Genomic DNA, 22,534 nt, shown 5'->3' with positions numbered 1-22,534 from the left:
AAAGGTTGGTTGTTGTTTGCAGCAAAGAAGGACGTGGGAGCAGATTATTTGGGTCCATGCAGGAACAATCTGTACAACCAGCCTGTCTATCTGTGTCTTTCCTGCTGCTGCATATGCTTCCTGTCCAAATTACCAACTGTGTTCATGGACTGCTCCCTGGTTCACTCAGGTACACACACTGCTGATGCTATTTGACAATGTTGCGTGTTGTAGTCTGTTTCCCACTGCTACTCTTACTATTGTCATTAACAGATCTATGTTACACACCACGGGGGCTGTGATATGTGGCTAATATCTATATTATAAGACGTATTTCAATTGCTGAGTATATTTCAATGGGAGAGAATTATGACTATGTATGTTTTAGGCGTCGTTCTTTCAATTTTTTTCTTATCTCAACCAGTAGCAAACAGGATAATATAAACATTACATCCAAAGCATATAATCATGAAAGCAGTAGTTAATAGTAATTATGATTCAAATATTACTACCCTGTTATTAGTTCTCTCTTTTCTGACCCCCTAAACTGACAGTAGGACCAATATTTCTTTGACCGTTTGAGGCAATGTGAACACAACTTGACTCAGCAGATCAGGTTATGATTAATTGAGGTAAAGGGATGTAAAATAGGGGGTCATAAAAGAGCAAAGCTAACAACAGGGCAGTTGTATTATTAGGATTATTATCATTAAGACTGAAACTATTGAATCAATCAATCTTGGAAAAAATCAAATCTATTATAAGAATGAATTGTAACAGAAATACAATATTAGAATAGTATTATAATTATTGTCCCGCTATTTTCCCTTTGGAAGCTCTGACAACATTGCCATTGGCGTAGGTCTAAACTTACTGACTCAGAAGTGACAGCTGCAATTTATCCAGCTCTTATCAGGACAAGAAACAGACCAAAGTTAAGTACAGTGGACTCTGTTACATCTGTTGGTCAAACTGTGCAAAAGGTAAAACAATGTGCGGCCTTGGAATCTGATCCAGAGAAAACAATGAACACAGGAGTAAAGCCAGAAAAGAGCAAAGAGACTGGGAAACCTATAAAGTTATTTAAAAAGTTCTACCTATCTTGAATTCAAATAGAAAGGTGTAATGTATCAAATTGTCACAGATTGATGCCTGTATAACTCAGTCCAGCCTGCTCCTATTAAATCCAGCTTCTCCTAAATGATGAGTTAACTGATTATTTAACCAATGGGAGAGAGGCCTCTGTGACAGTTGACATATTCTAAGGCAGTTAAATATATATAAAATATATATATATTTTGTTTTGTTGGTGTTCCAGTGCCTTCCTCATGGAAAATATCCTGGCATGTCACAGTCAGAAAAGCAAAGGTGTGAGTAATGTCCACGTCACCGCCCTGCATGCTGGCTCTGTGTGTCACACTGTCATAATGCTGGGACTCTTGATTGGATTGGAGCCGTCCTCGATGTTGTTATTTCTTCTTGTAAAGGCCATGCTAATCATCTCTGAATCGATCCCGATATTTCAAACGCACTGCCATGCTCCATCATCTATTGTTTATTATCACTGCTCTTCTTACATGTGCCTTTGTGGTTACTGGGTTCTGGTGGTGGTGTGGCGTGATGAAAGAAGTTGACAGCTGACGCAGGTTTGAGGAGGCTTTCAGGAACAGCTTAATTTATTCAACACAACAAATCTCATACTGCAGTAAACGAAGCCAAATAAAAGTCAGAGTAGTTTAGCCAAATTGAAACAGAGGAAGATACAAGACTGATCCTGGTCAAACGTAAAAAGCCCCCCGAATGCTGCTCTGCAGGCTCTCTTATCCCAGGGTTCACGTAAACTGATTGGTCGTCAAAGACGACACTCTTTGTCTAATTGGTGGGTTTTAACTATTGTGCAATCATCCCTCCGAAACATCTGTGGAATAGATTGACAGAGACACTGTCCGGCCTGGCGGCCTGAAGTCTGGGTTTGACCAGTAACACCAACAGTTTTGGACAGAGGCCGTATATTATCACCTCTTTCCTAATTGCTGGGAAAGGCCCGAATCCGGCCAATGTTAACTCAAACCTATAAAACAGTCATGCAAGTGTCTGGTTTAACTTAAACAGAAATAAGGTGATTTACAGAAGCTCAGTCCCTGTACAGCCAACTTACGCATTCCTACAGGACAGGGGGATTTGGCAAATACCTTCAACTAGTCTACAGAAATGTGTCTTGAGAAGTTCATACACTTCACCTTTGTTCAGGAAAAAGAAATAAAGCACTTGACACCATTCGAGCCGTGACACGATGAGACACATTATAGACCATGTCTGTCAAAGGAGAGAACATAAGGATTGATCAGTCATACATGGAGAGTTTTCAGTTAGTCCCAATTTCCCATTGTAATAACTTGAATACCAATAACTGATTATGCACTTTATATCACAGTGTGTTGCTACAGTCCCTTGTTTCCACCAAGCTAAAATACTATAATGAAATAGATATTTTACTGAGTCTAAGCCAACCTAATTGGGCATGGTTTTAAATGGTTTGCAAGTGGTCATAATAATTGTAATAGTTTATATGTTGCCCTTTGTTAACTCTTTAGAATAATGGAATTAACATGAGGATGTAATTCAGTCAGGATTTTTTTTTTTTTTATAAATCCTTTACATAAACAATCTGAAGATGTACATGACTTGAAAAGTAAAACTCACTATTGGAACTGTGTTTAGGAGATTATAGGTGCACTGTGCAGTTGAGGAGGGGGATTCATTTACGTGTGGGAGCCTTCAGTTAGCTACAGAACACATGTTCTCTGTATGGAATTCTTAGTATTGAATAATTGTGTAATCATAAATCAAAACAATATCATTTTGAGGCACCTGGAAAACAAATCTAACACTAGAATATGTTTGTAAACAAAATTGTGGGCCCTGCTGCTGTAATCAACAACAGTGAAACAGTCACTTTTCTGGAAGATTTCTAACTTCAAACAGTTTTCCAGGGATCCAATTTACCAGTTTTTTAAGAAAATGATCACTTATCTGACACATCCAAAGTTACATAGTGCACCTGTACTACAGGTTATTCTGCTATACAGGCTGCTGTTCAATGAGCAGGGGAAGGGTCAAAGCCACTTGTAACAAAGAAGTACAGGATCTTTCCAGCGTTTTATTTTTTTTAGATTTAAACGTTATTTACACAAAGAAGGTTATTAACCATTCAAACAATAGTAACAACAGGCTCTGGTTTTGAAGTTTGTGCAAAGTTTAGTGTGTCCAGGTAGGATTTAAAATAGGACATGAGAAATTAGGTTTCTGATTTGCACATTTAATGGCGTCTAGGCCTAGGCGGCCTGAATGGAATTTTACTGATTAAAGTGAGAGATTAATATCAATATACTTTTTTTTTGTTAACAGGAAGGACCTGCCCAGCTGGACTGTGGATCGACACATGCTGAAGTTATATAACGTGGTGTTGTTTATGTGGGGCCGCCTCCGTCCCGAGCTCACGTGAACCAGTCGAAAGTTAACAGACCGACTGTCGACTGTGCTGCACACTTGAGGAAAACATGGGCCTCATTCCGGACTTTTCCATCGAGACCTGGACTTTAATAGCAATTTTCATTGCTCTCATCGCAGTGTAAGTATACGGTCGTGTTTCATTTTTACTTTTAACATGCCTTGGACATTAAGTTGCCAAACTAAAACAGACCAATTCCACAGAGAAGCGGAAGTATCAGTGTCGCTGTTTACTTTGGTTACAGGCAGCCCGCGCCTAGATACCGGGGTGAGATTGGTTTTATATTCGACATTCGTCTATTTTCAGGGGTTGTAACTGTAATAGCGTCACGAAAACCGCACCAATTTCCTCCAGAATGGTATTATTATGTACAGAAGACTAAGACTGACATTTCACAGGCTTGATCAACTCACCAAAATCAGCGAGTCTCGCGAAAGATCAAAGAAACCGCGCCGAATATACTTTTTAGTGCCATACGGCAGCAGACTGCTTAGGGACCGTTGCAAAAGTGCAACGTCTTTTTTTTCTATTCTTAATAACTCACTGGAAATTCATCCTATCAACACCAAACCACTTCTGTTGTGTTTATGAACTCATTTTGTAGTTCCCACAACCCTTTGTTTTAAAGAAAACCTTTTGAATTTCTTTTTAAAGGCAAAAGGAGTCAGATCATATATTTAATCCATATTTACGGCTCTTTTTTCAATAACTCACTGGTTTTTATAGTTATCAACACGAAACCAACTCTGATGTGTTTATGAACTCACTGTGGAGTTCCCACAGCCCTTTATTTTCAAGAAAAAACGTTCAATTTATTTTTAAAGGCAAAAGGAGTCAGATCATATACAGTAGCTATGTAATCCATATTTAAGGCTCTTTTTTCAATAGCTCACTGGTTTTTATAGTTGTCAACACCAAACCAGCTCTGATGTGTTCATGAACTCACTGTGGAGTTCCCACAGCCCTTTATTTTCAAGAAAAACATTAAAAAAAAAAGGTAAAAGGAGTCAGATCATATATCTAATCCATATTTAAGGCTCTTTTTTCAATAGCTCACTGGTTTGTATAGTTATCAACACCAAACCAACTCTGATGTGTTCATGAAAAAAGCTATTGAAAAAAGAGCCTTACATATGGATTCAATATATGATCTGACTCCTTTTGCCTTTACATTTTTTTTAAAGTTTTTTCTTGAAAATAAAGGGCTGTGGGAACTCCACAGTGAGTTCATGAACACATAAGAGTTGGTTTGGTGTTAACTATAAAAACCAGTGTGCTATTGAAAAAAGAGCCGTAAATATGGATTAAATATATGATCTGACTCCTTTTGCCTTTAAAACATTTTTTAAAGTTTTTTCTTGAAAATAAAGGGCTGTGGGAACTCCACAGTGAGTTCATGAACACATCAGAGTTGGTTTGGTGTTGATAACTATAAAAACCAGTGAGCTATTGAAAAAAGAGACTTAAATATGGATGCAATATACACACTGAATACTATTTTCAAAATAAACCTTTTCTATGTTTTTTAAAGGCAAAAGTAGTCATCAATATTTAAGGATTTTATTTTGTAATAGTTCACTTGTTTTATAGATATCAACACCAAACCACTTCTGATGTGTTCATGAACTCATTGTGTAGTTCCCACACCCTCTTTTTTAAAGAACAACCTTTAAAGAGTTTTAAACAGGCAGAAGTAGTCAGTGCATATATTGCAGTAATTAGTCTGTAGTTGATTGATATTTAAATCACTATTTTTGTAATAGCTCCCTTGTTTTTAAAGACATCAACACCAAGACACTTCTGATGTGTTCATAAACTCCTGTTGAAGATTTCACAGCTTCTTTCTTCCCTTTAAAAAACTTACAAGATTCTTAGACAGAATAATAACAGTGAGCCTCATTTACATACATTTCTAATCTTTTTCTTTTGACTTCTTCTTCTTCCAAATCTGCAGCTGTTAATTTAGATCAAGCATGCAAATATTTCTTTAAGCATGAAACATACAACCTTTCAGGTAGTTCAGCATTAATTGCAACCTTGTATGTTAAAAAACGCTGATAAGGGGAAGGAGGAAGACAAAGAATATGCGGAAGAAATGAAAAAACAGTTGGCAGACTTAAAGAGAGAAAAATAAATAAAAGTTTTTTCTTGAAAATAAAGGGCTGTGGGAATTCCACAGTGAGTTCATGAACACATCAGAGTTGGTTTGGTGTTGATAACTATAAAAAACCAATGAGCTATTGAAAAAAGAACCTTAAATATGGATTAAATATATGATCTGACTCCTTTTGCCTTTACATTTTTTTTTAAAGTTTTTTCTTGAAAGTAAAGGGCTGTGGGAACTCCACAGTGAGTTCATGAACACATAAGAGTTGGTTTGGTGTTGATAACTATAAAAACCAGTGTGCTATTGAAAAAAGAGCCTTAAATATGGATTAAATATATGATCTGACTCCTTTTGCCTTTAAAATAAATTAAAAGATTTTTCTTGAAAATAAAGGGCTGTGGGAATTCCACAGTGAGTTCATGAACACATCAGAGTTGGTTTGGTGTTGATAACTATAAAAACCAGTGAGCTATTGAAAAAAGAGACTTAAATATGGATGCAATATACACACTGAATACTTTTCCCTTTTTAAAAAAAATCAAAGGTTTTTCTTTAAAACAAAGGGTTGTGGGAACTACAAAATGAGTTCATAAACACAACAGAAGTGGTTTGGTGTTGATAGGATGAATTTCAAGTGAGTTATTAAGAATAGAAAAAAAAAGATGTTGCACTTTTGCGACGGTCCCTAAGCAGTCTGCTGCTGTATGGCACTAAAAAGTATATTCGGCGCGGTTTCTTTGATCTTTCGCGAGACTCGATCATTTTGGTGAGTTGATCAAGTCTGTGAAATGTCAGTCTTAGTCTTCTATACATAATAATACCATTCTGGAGGAAATTGGTGCGGTTTTCGTGACTTTATTACAGTTACAACCCCTGAAAATGTCGAATATAAAACCAATTTCACCGCGCCCGTTTAGATAAGGAGGATGTGTGAAAGCCGAAGCCCCCTCATCCTCTAGAGACCACATGCATTGAGACTAGCTATTCATGATTATTGAAAAATAATTGTTGTAAAGAGAGTCAATCCACGGGGTGGGTCAATCCACCCCATAATATAAGTATTATGCACTGATAGGCCTAATGTAGCCTACAACTCATCGTGACTTTGCAAAGTTTGACAAGTTTATGTAACAGCTGATGGATTGCTATGTATGTAGTGCTGTGTCGAAACAAACCTGGAGCTAGTAAGTGAATGGATAATTAAGGATTACAAATAGGCTAAAATATGTCAAACAAAACAATCTAAATATACAAAATATAACAATTATGTGCAGCAGCCTATACTATTAGATCTATGTTTTAAACTATTGCAATTAATTACATGATATCTCCAGTTCTTTCTGCTAATGTACTGAGGAGGATAATAACATTTCAAACAGGTTCATCAGTCGAACACACTCAAACATCACCTGTATGAGTCAGCCACAGCTGTGCAGTGGCCTTTGAGCTAATAGCATAGTAAAGTTGCATTCGATCTCTCAGCTGAACCTATTTCATTCACAGCAGACATTTTGACATGTCAATATATTAGTAATAAATAAGCAATGCATTCAAATGATAGCCTCTCATTAGGGTCCATTTAAAAAGAAGGATCATGGAACACAAGCTGAAGTGCACATGTACTGTGGAGAAAAAAAATATATATATAAGGGGTGTAAAATTTGCATCATTAAATAGTTTTATTATTTCAGCTCTGTCCTCTGATAATGCTTTTCCAAGACTAACTATACCTATACACTTCTACTACTCTACTGTTTAGTTAATAAAATGAAAAAGCACATGCATGCCAAAACACTTCAGATACCTAATCTTAACACTCCATCAAAAAAGTACTTAACATTTTGTTAATAGAAATAGGCACGAAATAGTGCAATAAAATACAGGTAAAGTTTGCCATGTAAGATAAGAATGATAAGAATAACGTCCTTTATCCAAAAAAGTCTTTATTTGAACTTAACGTTTATTTTCCTTACACTCATGGTAAAAATATCAACATAAAATAAAACGTACACAAAGACAGAAAGGAATAATAAATAAAAATAACGTATTAGTATCAGATGGATTTGTTATTTTGGGATTCCTTTTAATTTAATTTTATTCACAGCTCTCGGCCACCTCACATGGCATGGAGCACAACAATCGAATCAAATCATAACAAAACAAAACAATGGTGCCCGGCAGGGGCAGAAACAAAAACACTACTTAAATAATGGTAGGACATATTTTAAGAAGGCACCTGTATTACCAATAACTTTTGGCTTGTCTGAACTAAAAAAATAAAAAAAATTTAAACATAGATGGGAAATTCACAAAGTATTTTGGCAAGTACTTTTTTCAGTAATACATAACATTAATATTCTTACACACAAACAGGATATGAAATTCATCACCAAAACAATTATCATCACACTGCTATGCAAGCTGTGTAGATGATTGTACATCATTTTACTACGTTTACTTTCTTTACATTCTAAGAGTCTCCCCCAATATCCAATTATTCTTTTTTTAACTATAACACAGAGTCCTAACCTTGCTTTTAATTCTCAGATACGGATATGCTCCATATGGCGTTTTCAAGAAAATTGGCATCCGTGGGCCCACACCCCTGCCCTTCATTGGAACATTTTTGGGGTACAGAAAGGTGAGACACATTTGCCTCACTAGTACAGTGATCTTAGCGGATTAATTAGCTGATAATGGCAAAGACCATTTTGATATAATTGTCACTGCTCTCTCATTTCAATTCCACAGGGCATCCACATTTATGACACAGAATGCTTTCAGAAATACGGAAAGATTTGGGGGTAAGTGCGTATACATAACATGCATTTCTCATGCAACGCTCCTGGCTGTAGCTGAGTTTCCACAATATCTGCAACTGCATCACCAGGTTGTACGATGGCAGGCAGCCTGTGTTGGCTGTAATGGACACGGATATGATCAAAACCATCTTGGTTAAGGAATGTTATTCTCTCTTCACCAACCGACGGGTAAGACAAAAAAAAACCTGGAGATGCAATTTCAAGAGTTAATGCCTTTATACTAATAGAGGAACACAATGTAAAGACGGCAGTGTGTGTGTGTGTGTGTGTGTGTGTGTGTGTGTGTGTGTGTGTGTGTGTGGGGGGGGGGGGGGGGCGTGTGGTTGTGTGGTTTTAGGATTTTGGCCTAAATGGACCCCTAAAAGATGCTGTAACAGAGGTACACGATGAGGAATGGAAGAGGATTCGCAGTGTGCTCTCTCCATCATTCACCAGTGGACGACTGAAAGAGGTTAAAACTGCAGCCTTAACATTTGTAATTCATTACAAACTGTTCAATTTTTGGGGTGCATCTTTCACATGTGCACTGAAACGGGTTGGTCCATCACACATGCACGTGAACATTTAATGGTTTGGTTACTTACTTATCTTGCAGATGTACAAGATAATGTTGACGCACTCAAGTAACCTGCTCCAGAGTCTGCACAAGAAAGTAGCTGATGATGAAGTGATAGAGACCGCCGAGTGAGTCATGTTCTTGTCTTTGTTGCATTTTGGCAAATAATCTTTGTCGGTAATATTCAGTCCTGGTGATGGATTTTGTTATTGGTGCTCTCTTGAATAAATCTGAAAGAATTCTATCTTTATATTTATCGTTTTTTTGTCCGTATTTCTTATCCCAGAATCAGTCAATTAGAGTCACATGTTTGGCTTTTTTTTTTGCAGAGTATTTGGACCCTACAGCATGGATGTTGTGACCAGCACGGCCTTCAGTGTGGACATCGACTCCATCAACCATCCCACTGAGCCTTTCATAACCAACGTTAAGGAATTGGTCTCATTCAGCTTCATGGATCCCTTGCTGGTGCTTGTGGGTACGTCACTCATTATGCTGTAACCAGACCGTCTATATCTGGTCCTCCTGAGCCCTGAAGGAACTCTTATCTTTATAAACTTCTTATTCATTTCAGTTCTGTTTCCATTCTTGAAACCACTATTTGAGAAGCTGGACATCTCATTCTTCCCTGCTAAAGTGATGGAATTCTTCTACAACTTTCTGAAGCAGGTCAAATCTGACCGGAAAAAAAAGGATCACAAAGTAATGTGAATAGAATGTATTGCTGGGGGTGTGTGTGTGGGGGGGTTGTAGTTGATTGTTGACCTTTCTTTGTTTTTTTAATAAATATTCTGTGTCCCTCCCCTGGAACATAAATTGGAAAACGATTCTCAACTTGTGTTGCTCTTGCAGAACCGAGTGGACTTCATGCAGTTGATGGTGGACGTCCAAGTTTCAGAGAACAACAATGAGGATAAGAGTCCTACCAAAGGTAGAGAAAAACAAAAAACAAAGAAACGGACGGAGCAAATAAAGCTGTTCTGAGTTTCTCTGTAGTCAAGAGTCCCTTTGAAAATATATCATGGGACCCTTTCTTCCTTAGGAAGATATTGTTTTGTATTGTGCTCAAGTGGTTTGCTCTAAGGTTTGTTTTACATGATGTTATCAAAAGCTCTTAAACCTTGTGAACAACTACGGAAAGTTGGTTTTAAAAGCTTGATGTTTATCCAGGAACTAATTTTTTTGTTGGTGTTGTTGTTGTTGTTGTATTAATGTATCAATGAATGTTGAGCCTTTCCAGACCACGACTAAGTTACGAGCTGTGTTTGTGTTGCAGGGCTGACTGATCATGAGATCCTTTCTCAGGCCATGATATTCATCTTTGCTGGCTATTCAACCAGCAGCGTCACACTGGAGTTTTTGGCCCACAATCTGGCAACCCACCCTGAAATCCAAAAGAAACTGCAAGAAGAGATTGATACAACTTTCCCAGAAAAGGTTACTTGTATTTTATATTATATTTTGGCTTTGACTGCACTCATTTTGTTTTTATCAACTACAGTAGTTGTGCCAACTAATAACTACTCCATACTGTACCTCCCTCTAGGGTGAGCCAGCCTATGAAGCACTGATGCAGATGGAATATCTAGACATGGTGATAAATGAGACAATGAGGCTGTACCCTGTTGGGAATCGGTTGGAGAGAGTGGCAAAGGCAACTGTGGAACTGAACGGTGTGACAATCCCCAAAGATACTGTTGTCATGGTACCAGTTTACGCTATCCAACGTGACCCTGATTACTGGCCTGAGCCGGACACCTTTAAACCTGAAAGGTACTCTACTAGACTAATGGCAGGTTAAGGGCAGATTTAACCAAAACATAGTCGTTTGGCTTATCACCTTAATAAATGTCTTCACGTTTTCTTTCAGGTTCAGCAAGGACAACAAGGACAACATAGATCCTTATGCCTTCCTACCCTTTGGAGCGGGGCCAAGGAACTGTATTGGCATGCGATTTGCTCTCTTGATGATGAAGTTGGCTGTAGTGGAGATCCTTCGGAACTTCAGCTTTGTCACGTGCAAGGAGACAACTGTGAGAAGACATTTTCAGTATTTGCGGTCCTGTGTCAGTGGGTTTGAGTGGATAGGCCTTCATTAATGACACATTTCTTGTTGTCCTAGATTCCAATGGAGCTGGGAGCTGATGCATTTACCAAACCCAAGGTCCCCATCAAACTGAAGCTGGAGCCCAGAGTTGATGATTCTTCGTCAATCTAACTGTGATTATCTGTAACCTGGAAGTTCTCATTTTAACCTGCTTCACTACCAAATCAAGGCACAAGTTGATGCTCGAATAACTCTTATAGAAAAGTATATACTTATAATATAAAGTTGTAGTGCTGCATCGCTATTGCACAAACTAATCACTCACCTATTCATGTATACTGCACAATTTCCAAATGTAGCATTATGCAAAATGGGGCATATATCAATAGTCTAAGGCTCCATTGACATAATGAATGTTTGTTTTGGTCAGCACATCTTGCAACACTTGCATGCTCTCATTATCAAATTCAATAACATTAACAATGCACCACACAACTGAAGAAAGAAAAGTCCCTGCCAGCAATCTAGCTCCAGAAGCTCAAAAATAAAAAAAAACAGAAGATTTTCTTGCCATTCTGATTTACTGAGTTTTTATTTGTTGTAATCTTTTTATAACTTGATAATAAAGTAATGCCAATATCTGAAAGCACCATCACTGTGTCTGATGCATGCTTCAGAATTCAAATGCGTTTTGTCACCACTATGTACACACGTTTACTGTTGTTGCCTCTACTTTTCCTTGTTTATCGTCACTTAACAGGATACACTTATACGTATCTGTTACAAATGTTTATGAGTTCTATAATATTATATTGCACTAATGTAGAAGTGAAATATAGAAACATTCAATATGCTTTACTATGGTTCTCAAGCGAAATATGATTAGGGGGCCTCTCCAATGTTAGCGCTGCTGAAACTATAGATCTTTGTTAAATATCATTCACACACCCAGTGTTTTCCGCTAATGCCTCCACTGTGCAGCTGTGCGAAAATATTAGAAAGCCGAGATTCAGACCCTCGTAGGGGGGTCCGGGGGTATGCCCCCCCGGGAGATTTTTTTAACCTTTTTAAAGTGAAATGCATGAATCTGGTGCACTTTGAGAGGAAAATTAAGAGGCTAAATCTGAGAAATTTTGCATGAAAAAATAATTTGGAGACACTGGGTCAGATGAATTAGAAGCTATTGAAGAAGGACACATGGATTTTCCATAAAAATATTAATATAAAATAAAATATTATGGGTTGGGCTTGGAGCTCTTTTTCTTTTATGGGACATATTTCTCTGTAATATAGTGAATGCATTTAAATGCAGTGTGAGGAACGAAGCAGAAGAACTCTGTTGTCCAGCTACTGTATCTTTTTTTCCACAGACAAGGCTGCACATACACAGTGCATGGGCAACTGAGGGCAGGCCCATTTCCAATTGTTTTTAAATAAACTCAATACACACTGTGCATGGATGTGAACGTGACATGATCAGATAATTTCGGATTTCCTCCAAGATGAACTGATTACATTTTTAGGCAATTAATTATCTAGACCAAAACATTTTATTCCTTTTTTTGTATGATAACTCACATTTGCATAGTATGATGTTAATATGAAACACACAAACTAAAAAAAAACTAAAAAAAAAAAAAACTTTTTTTTTTTTTTTTTTAGGGGGCCCCCCCAGGCAGTCGGGGGCCCTAAGCGGCCGCTTAGTTCGCTTATGCCTCGGGCCGGCTCTGCGCTGGGCTCAGGTAACATTATACACAGGCAATATCTTTTTTTCTTTCCCTGGGCTTCTAATTGTCATTGCAGGTTTGATTTATTTTGCATCAACGAACGCTCACACGGCATGTTTCACTCATGGCATTACAGTCATTACTCTGCAGCTGCAGTTGGTGGTTACTTTGTAAATTGAATCCGTCATACAAAATATGATCCTTTTATGATGTATGATTCAATGTTATAGATTGAATGACCCAACAGTATAGCAGGAACCTAACCCTTTAACCAGCTTCTTCAACAAACTGTAAGCTTATATGAGCATTAAAAGTTGTGCCATCATGTTACATCAGCTGTACTGGTACATTACAACGCACATTGGTACATTGTAATAACTTGCATACCAATATACACAACTGATTATGCACTTTATATCACAGTGTGTTGCTACAGTCCCTTGTTTCCACCAAGCTAAAATACTATAATGAAATTGATATTTTACTGAGTGTAAGCCAACCTAATTGGGCATGGTTTTAAATGGTTTGCAAGTGGTCATAATAATTGTAATAGTTTATATGTTGCCCTTTGTTAACTCTTTAGAATAATGGAATTAACATGAGGATGTAATTCAGTCAGGATTTTTTTATTTTTATAAATCCTTTACATAAACAATCTGAAGATGTACATGACTTGAAAAATAAAACTCACTATTGGAACTGTGTTCAGGAGATTGTGCAGTTGAGGAGGGGGATTCATTTACGTGTGGGAGCCTTCAGTTAGCTACAGAACACATGTTCTCTGTATGGAATTCTTAGTATTGAATAATTGTGTAATCATAAATCAAAACAATATCATTTTGAGGCACATGGAAAACAAATGTAACGCTAGAATATGTTTGTAAACAAAATTGTGGGCCCTGCTGCTGTAATCAACAACAGTGAAACAGTCACTTTTCTGGAAGATTTCTAACTTCAAACAGTGTTCCAGGGATCCAATTTACCAGTTTTTTTAGAAAATGATCACTTATCTGACACACCCAAAGTTACATAGTGCACCTGTACAACAGGTTATTCTACTACACAGGCTGCTGTTCAATGAGCAGGGGAAGGGTCAAAGCCATGTATAAGTAGGCTAACAAAGAAGTACAGGATCTGTCCAGCGTTTTCTTTTTTTTAAATAAACTTTATTTACACAAAGAAGGTTATTAACCATTCAAACAATAGTAACAATAGGCTCTGGTTTTGAAGTTTGTGCAAAGTGTAGTGTGTCCAGATAGGATTTAAAATAGGACGTGAGAAGTTAGGTTTCTGATTTGCACATTTGCTGGCGTCTAGGCTTAGGCGGCCTGAATGGAATTTTACTGATTCAAGTGTGAGATTAATATCATACTTTTTTTTTTGTTGACAGGAAGGACCTGCCCAGCTGGACTGTGGATCGACACCGGTCGACACATGCTGAAGTTATATAACGTGGTGTTGTTTATGTGGGGCCGCCTCCGTCCCAAGCTCACGTGAACCAGTCGAAAGTTAACAGACGGACACAGTCGACTGTGCTGCACACTTGAGGAAAACATGGGCCTCATTCCGGACTTTTCCATCGAGACCTGGACTTTAATAGCATTTTTCATTACTCTCATCGCAGTGTAAGTATACGGTCGTGTTTAATTTTTACTTTTAACATGTCAAACTAAAACGGACAGTGGCGGCTCCTGACAATAATCTCAGGGGGGGCAATTGTTGCCATGATGGGTAAAATGACCCCAAATGAACCTAAATCAGATAGCAATGTCATGCATTTAACAGTTTGTTTGTTTTTCCTGTTCATCTGGCATAACCACTCTGGCAACATTAGACAAGCATTGTACTTACAGTATTTTTGGACATTAAGTTAGTTAATTTCTTGAATAAAATTATTTTAGCTCTAAAATGATTTAATTATCCGGCTGTGGCCATCACAGATAACTTGTCATCTACCAGTGTGCTCCTCAGATAAGGCTTCCTTTAAAAGTTAAGAGACCTGCTCTACAATTAATCACAATAATCTGATTGACTTGACAGTTGTGTTCTGATTAAACAAAAATGGATGCTGGCATAGCATATGTGCAATCATCACATTGGTTTGCGTTACTACTGTCTACCTTTCTTTATATGTCCATGCTGTCTACAGCACCGTTACTTGGTAGGCGGGTTTATGCCGCGGACGGACAGCAGCTGTCAGAGTAAACAGTCTATGGATCAGCTGTTGAACGGCGCAGGCTCGTCCATATGCAGATTGATGTTTAATGTTTGTTTTACCTTTTCTGAGAGATGATGCATAGGGGTGACGCCCAAAGTTATCCATGCGGTGTCTGTGCTGCCATCAGGATGGATTAAAAGCCAGTATACAGTCCATAATCATCATGCAGCGGCAGCAGAACAGAGTGTTAGCGCCTTAGCATCCTGCTAGCCTCGTTAGCCGTTGAAACGAGCCCCGTGAAAATCCGCGTTTATACGATCCCCCAATCCATCTTGGTAGATACTTGCTTGATGGTTACATTTTGTCTGGAAAGGACCTAGTCCTTTTAATGATATGATCAAGTAGCTTGCCAGTCTAGCCTGAGTTGATATTAGTTATGTTGGTCTTGAAAATGACCGCTTTGGGTAGCATACCGGACATGTGACTGTATCAGTCACTGTAATTGGTTCATTGTTTACTGTACGTATGACGACAACACGTTAGGGCGATCACCCCCGGAACCCATAGAGACAGTGCATGAAATAGGCCACGCCCATGGCCACGCCCATCGTGGGGGAAAACATTGAACAGCGTTCCGTTCACTTTGTATTGAAGGAGACCTGTCTTCTGCAAACAAACTTAATTAAAACTTAATCAAACATCCATTTAACGAAAAAACGTTACTTTCTTTAAAGCCACGACTCTTGTCTGTCTATACGAGCTGTTTTTGTGAAAAATAATTGAGTAATTTTCAATATTGAGGTGTTTTTGTCCGGTCAGACCCATCGTGGGGGAAACCGTTGAACACCGTTACGTTCACTTTGTATTGAAGGAGACCCGTCTTCTGCAAACACACGTAATTAAAACTTATTCAAACATCCATTTAACAAAAACACGTTACTTTCTTTAAAGCCACGACTCTTGTCTGTCCATACGAGCTGTTTTTGTGAAAAATGATTGAGTAATTTTAGATATTGAGGTGTTTTTTCCCGTCCGACCTGGCTAGCCTACAGCAGAAGGCTAACATTAGCCTAGCATAAAGCATACATTAGTTAAGAGTTTTGTCTCGATATGGAAAATTACTCAATCAATTTTCACAAAAACAGCTCGTATAGACAGACAAGAGTCGTGGCTTTAGAGTATGTAACGTGTATTTGTGAAAGGCATGTCGTATTACGTTTTTATTAAGTTTGTTTGCCGAATACGAGTGTCATTCAATAGAAAGTGAACGGGGCGCTGTGAATTGTTTTCCCCCACGATGGGCGTGGCCTCAGATTATGACGCGTTATGCACTGTCTCTATAGAGATTGCATTGTGAAGCCTGCAGTTTGAAAAAAAAAAGTTTTACATTGAAGTCTATGAGAGCGCTCAGGGCGATTTTCAACCAGCCCGAAATCGCCCAGAGTGACGGTACAGAGCACAGACGCTGATTGTACAATGATATTCAGACTTAGATGCAGGTACAAACTGTATTGAAATAATAAATTATGATTATAAATAAAAAAAAATATATTTTTCATCATTATTATTATCATTATTATATTGTTGTTTTTTGCTGGTTTGGCTGAAGGAGGGCGTCGCCCTATCGCCCTCTATGGGCGAGCCGCCGCTGAAAACGGACCAATTCCACAGAGAAGCGGAAGTATCAGTTTCGCTGTTTACTTTGGTTACAGGCAGCCCCCGTTTAGATACGGAGGATGTGTAAAAGCCGAAGCCCCCTCATCCTCTAGAGACCACATGTTATTGAGACTAGGTATTCATGATTATTGAAAAATTAAGGAATTACATCTGTTGTAAAGAGAGTCCTCAATCCACCCCATAATATAAGTATTATGCACTGATAGGCCTAATGTAGCCTACAACTCATCGTGACTTTGCAAAGTTTGACACGTTTATGTAACAGATTGTGATGTATGTAGTGCTGTGTCGAAACAAACCTGGAGCTAGTAAGTGAATGGATAATTAAGGATTTACAAATAGGCTAAAATATGTCAAACAAAACAATCTAAATATACAAAATATAACAATTATGTGCAGCAGCCTATACTATTAGATCTATGTTTTAAACTATTGCCATTAATTACATGATATCTCCAGTTCTTTCTGCTAATGTACTGAGGAGGATAATAACATTTCAAACAGGTTCATCAGTCGAACACACTCAAACATCACCTGTATGAGTCAGCCACAGCTGTGCAGTGGCCTTTGAGCTAATTGCATTCGATCTCTCAGCTGAACCTATTTCATTCACAGCAGACATTTTGACATGTCAATGTATTAGTAATAAATAAGCAATGCATTCAAATGATAGCCTCTCATTAGGGTCCATTTAAAAAGGAGGATCATGGAACACAAGCTGAAGTGCACATTTACTGTGGAGAAAAAAATATATATAAGGGTGTAAAATAAGCATCATTAAATCGTTTTATTATTTCAGCTCTATCCTCTGATAATGCTTTTCCAAGACTAACTATACCTATACACTTCTACTACTCTACTGTTTAGTTAATAAAATGAAAAAGCACATGCATGCCAAAACACTTCAGATACCTAATCTTAACACTCCATCAAAAAAGTACTTAACATTTTAGAATATAGAATATAGAAATAGGCACGAAATAGTGCAATAAAATACAGGTAAAGTTTGCCATGTAAGATAAGAATGATAAGAATAGCCTTTGGGAAAGAAACCCTCTGTAAGTGCAATGCGAGCACGTCCTTTATCCAAAAAAGTCTTTATTTGAACTTAACGTTTATTTTCCTTACACTCATGGTAAAAATATCAACATAAAATAAAACGTACACAAACACAGAAAGGAATAATAAATAAAAATAACGTATTAGTATCAGATGGATTTGTTATTTTGGGATTCCTTTTAATTAAATTTTATTCACAGCTCTCGGCCACAGCACATGGCATGGAGCACAACAATCAAATCAAATCATAACAAAACAAAACAATGGTGCCCGGCAGGGGCAGAAACAAAAACACTACTTAAATAATGGTAGGACATATTTTAAGAAGGCACCTGTATTACCAATAACTTTTGGCTTGTCTGAACAAAAAAAAAAAATTATTTTAAACATAGATGGGAAATTCACAAAGTATTTTGGCAAGTACTTTTTTCAGTAATACATAACATTAATATTCTTACACACAAACAGGATATGAAATTCATCACCAAAACAATTATCATCACACTGCTATGCAAGCTGTGTAGATGATTGTACATAATTTTACTACGTTTAGTTTCTTTACATTCTAAGAGTCTCCCCCAATATCCAGTTATTATTTTTTTTAACTATAACACAAAGTCCTAACCTTGCTTTTAATTCTCAGATACGGATATGCTCCATATGGCGTTTTCAAGAAAATTGGCATCCGTGGGCCCACACCCCTGCCCTTTATTGGAACATTTTTGGGGTACAGAAAGGTGAGACACATTTGCCTCACTGGTACAGTGATCTTAGCGGATTAATTAGCTGATAATTAAGACCATTTTGATGTAATTGTCACTGCTCTCTCATTTCAATTCCACAGGGCATCCACATTTATGACACAGAATGCTTTCAGAAATACGGAAAGATTTGGGGGTAAGTGCGTATACATAACATGCATTTCTCATGCAACGCTCCTGGCTGTAGCTGAGTTTCCACAATATCTGCAACTGCATCACCAGGTTGTACGATGGCAGGCAGCCTGTGTTGGCTATAATGGACACGGATATGATCAAAACCATCTTGGTTAAGGAATGTTATTCTCTCTTCACCAACCGACGGGTAAGACAAAAAAAAAATCTGGAGATGCAATTTCAAGAGTTAATGCCTTTATACTAATAGAGGAACACAATGTAAAGACGGCAGTGTGTGTGTGTGTGTGTGTGTGTGTGTGTGTGTGTGTGTGTGTGTGTGTGTGTGTGTGTGTGTGTGTGTGTGTGTGTGTGTGTGTGGTTTTAGGATTTTGGCCTAAATGGACCCCTAAAAGATGCTGTAACAGAGGTACACGATGAGGAATGGAAGAGGATTCGCAGTGTGCTCTCTCCATCATTCACCAGTGGACGACTGAAAGAGGTTAAAACTGCAGCCTTAACATTTGTAATTCATTACAAACTGTTCAATTTTTGGGGTGCATCTTTCACATGTGCACTGAAACGTGTTGGTCCATCACACATGCACGTGAACATTTACTGGTTTGGTTACTTACTTATCTTGCAGATGTACAAGATAATGTTGACGCACTCAAGTAACCTGCTCCAGAGTCTGCACAAGAAAGTAGCTGATGATGAAGTGATAGAGACCGCCGAGTGAGTCATGTTCTTGTCTTTGTTGCATTTTGGCAAATAATCTTTGTCAGTAATATTCAGTCCTGGTGATGGATTTTGTTATTGGTGCTCTCTTGAATAAGTCTGAATTCTATCTTTATATTTATCGTTTTTTGTCCGTATTTCTTATCCCAGAATCAGTCAATTAGAGTCACATGTTTGGCTTTTTTTTGCAGAGTATTTGGACCCTACAGCATGGATGTTGTGACCAGCACGGCCTTCAGTGTGGACATCGACTCCATCAACCATCCCACTGAGCCTTTCATAACCAACGTTAAGGAATTGGTCTCATTCAGCTTCATGGATCCCTTGCTGGTGCTTGTGGGTACGTCACTCATTATGCTGTAACCAGACCGTCTATATCTGGTCCTCCTGAGCCCTGAAGGAACTCTTATCTTTATAAACTTCTTATTCATTTCAGTTCTGTTTCCATTCTTGAAACCGCTATTTGAGAAGCTGGACATCTCATTCTTCCCTGCTAAAGTGATGGAATTCTTCTACAACTTTCTGAAGCAGGTCAAATCTGACCGGAAAAAAAAGGATCACAAAGTAATGTGAATAGAATGTATTGCTGGGGGTGTGTGTGTGTGTGTGGGGGGGGGGGGGGGGAGGAGGTTGTTGTAGTTGATTGTTGACCTTTCTTTGTTTTTTTAATAAATATTCTGTGTCCCTCCCCTGGAACATAAATTGGAAAATGATTCTCAACTTGTGTTGCTCTTGCAGAACCGAGTGGACTTCATGCAGTTGATGGTGGACGTCCAAGTTTCAGAGAACAACAATGAGGATAAGAGTCCTACCAAAGGTAGAGAAAAACAAAGAACAAAGAAACGGACGGAGCAAATAAAGCTGTTCTGAGTTTCTCTGTAGTCAAGGGTCCCTTTGAAAATATATCATGGGACCCTTTCTTCCTTAGGAAGATATTGTTTTGTATTGTGCTCAAGTGGTTTGCTCTAAGGTTTGTTTTACATGATGTTATCAAAAGCTCTTAAACCTTGTGAACAACTACGGAAAGTTGGTTTTAAAAGCTTGATGTTTATCCAGGAACACATTTTTTTGTTGGTGTTGTTGTTGTTGTTGTATTAATGTATCAATGAATGTTGAGCCTTTCCAGACCACGACTAAGTTACGAGCTGTGTTTGTGTTGCAGGGCTGACTGATCATGAGATCCTTTCTCAGGCCATGATATTCATCTTTGCTGGCTATTCAACCAGCAGCGTCACACTGGAGTTTTTGGCCCACAATCTGGCAACCCACCCTGAAATCCAAAAGAAACTGCAAGAAGAGATTGATACAACTTTCCCAGAAAAGGTTACTTGTATTTTATATTATATTTTGGCTTTGACTGCACTCATTTTGTTTTTATCAACTACAGTAGTTGTGCCAACTAATAACTACTCCATACTGTACCTCCCTCTAGGGTGAGCCAGCCTATGAAGCACTGATGCAGATGGAATATCTAGACATGGTGATAAATGAGACAATGAGGCTGTACCCTGTTGTGAATCGGTTGGAGAGAGTGGCAAAGGCAACTGTGGAACTGAACGGTGTGACAATCCCCAAAGATACTGCTGTCATGGTACCAGTTTATGCTATCCAACGTGACCCTGATTACTGGCCTGAGCCGGACACTTTTAAACCTGAAAGGTATTCTACTAGACTAATGGCAGGTTAAGGGCAGATTTAACCAAAACATAGTCGTTTGGCTTATCACCTTAATAAATGTCTTCACGTTTTCTTTCAGGTTCAGCAAGGACAACAAGGACAACATAGATCCTTATGCCTTCCTACCCTTTGGAGTGGGGCCAAGGAACTGTATTGGCATGCGATTTGCTCTCTTGATGATGAAGTTGGCTGTAGTGGAGATCCTTCGGAACTTCAGCTTTGTCACGTGCAAGGAGACAACTGTGAGAAGACATTTTCAGTATTTGCGGTCCTGTGTCAGTGGGTTTGAGTGGATAGGCCTTCATTAATGACACATTTCTTGTTGTCCTAGATTCCAATGGAGCTGGGAGTTGATGCATTTGCCAAACCCAAGGTCCCCATCAAACTGAAGCTGGAGCCCAGAGTTGATGATTCTTCGTCAATCTAACTGTGATTATCTGTAACCTGGAAGTTCTCATTTTAACCTGCTTCACTACCAAATCAAGGCACAAGTTGATGCTCGAATAACTCTTATCGAAAAGTATATACTTATAATATAAAGTTGTAGTGCTGCATCGCTATTGCACAAACTAATCACTCACCTATTCATGTATACTGCACAATTTCCAAATGTAGCATTATGCAAAATGGGGCATATATCAATAGTCTAAGGCTCCATTGACATAATGAATGTTTGTTTTGGTCAGCACATCTTGCAACACTTGCATGCTCTCATTATCAAATTCAATAACATTAACAATGCACCACACAACTGAAGAAAGAAAAGTCCCTGCCAGCAATCTAGCTCCAGAAGCTCAAAAATAAAAAACACAATATTTTTTTGCCATTCTGATTTACTGACAAGTTTTTATTTGTTGTAATCTTTGTATAACTTGATAATAAAGTAATGCCAATATCTGAAAGCACCATCACTGTGTCTGATGCATGCTTCAGAATTCAAATGCGTTTTGTCACCACTATGTACACACGTTTACTGTTGTTGCCTTTACTTTTCCTTGTTTATCGTCACTTAACAGGATACAATTATTCGTATCTGTTACAAATGTTTATGAGTACTATAATATTATATTGCACTAATGTAGAAGTGAAATATAGAAACATTCAATATGCTTTACTATGGTTCTCCAGCTTGGCTTGTTTTCATATTCCATGTTGCTTGGCTATTACTCTCTGCTCCTAATTTTTAAAAAGTTATAGCGGGTGGAGCTTATAGAGTTAGTTACAACGTGCAGCTGAGTATGCTGGGCTCAGGTAACATTATACACAGGCATTATCTTTTTTTCTTTCCCTGGGCTTCTAACTGTCATTGCAGGTTTGATTTATTTTGCATCAATGAACGCTCACACGGCACGTTTCACTCATGGCATTACAGTCATTACTATGCAGCTGTAGTTGGTGGTTACTTTGTAAATTGAATCCGTCATACAAAATACGATCCTTTTATGATGTATGATTCAATGTTATAGATTGAATGACCCAACAGTATAGCAGGAACCTAACCCTTAAACCACCTTCTTCAACAAACTGTAAGCTTATGAGCATTAAAAGTTGTGCCATCATGTTACATCAGCTGTACTGGTACAATACAACGCTAGTGAAATACA

At 38.1% G+C, this 22,534-nt stretch overlaps 2 protein-coding genes across 2 annotated transcripts; both read left to right on the top strand.

Moving 5' to 3' along the window:
* Positions 1-3,475: 3,475 nt before the first annotated feature.
* LOC307253123 (cytochrome P450 3A40-like) lies at positions 3,476-11,666 on the top strand. Its single transcript, XM_080031000.1, has 13 exons — positions 3,476-3,610; positions 8,145-8,238; positions 8,349-8,401; positions 8,488-8,587; positions 8,757-8,870; positions 9,015-9,103; positions 9,305-9,453; positions 9,550-9,677; positions 9,828-9,906; positions 10,252-10,412; positions 10,522-10,748; positions 10,846-11,008; positions 11,098-11,666. The coding sequence occupies exons 1-13, from the start codon at positions 3,540-3,542 to the stop codon at positions 11,191-11,193; spliced, it is 1,524 nt and encodes a 507-aa protein (XP_079887126.1). The 5' UTR covers positions 3,476-3,539; the 3' UTR covers positions 11,194-11,666.
* A 2,175-nt stretch (positions 11,667-13,841) lies between these two features.
* LOC307252858 (cytochrome P450 3A40-like) lies at positions 13,842-21,765 on the top strand. Its single transcript, XM_080030680.1, has 14 exons — positions 13,842-13,932; positions 14,140-14,374; positions 18,287-18,380; positions 18,488-18,540; positions 18,627-18,726; positions 18,904-19,017; positions 19,162-19,250; positions 19,445-19,593; positions 19,690-19,817; positions 19,992-20,070; positions 20,416-20,576; positions 20,686-20,912; positions 21,010-21,172; positions 21,262-21,765. Exons 2-14 carry the CDS (start codon positions 14,304-14,306, stop codon positions 21,355-21,357), a joined length of 1,524 nt encoding a protein of 507 aa, XP_079886806.1. The 5' UTR covers positions 13,842-13,932; positions 14,140-14,303; the 3' UTR covers positions 21,358-21,765.
* The last annotated feature ends 769 nt before the right edge of the window (positions 21,766-22,534 follow it).

This window comes from Ammodytes marinus (genome assembly GCF_949987685.1).
Source record: "Ammodytes marinus genome assembly, chromosome: 7".
Taxonomy (NCBI): domain Eukaryota; kingdom Metazoa; phylum Chordata; class Actinopteri; order Uranoscopiformes; family Ammodytidae; genus Ammodytes; species Ammodytes marinus.
The sequence above is the reverse complement of the archived record's forward strand: the minus strand, read 5'-3'. Positions and strand labels throughout refer to the sequence as shown.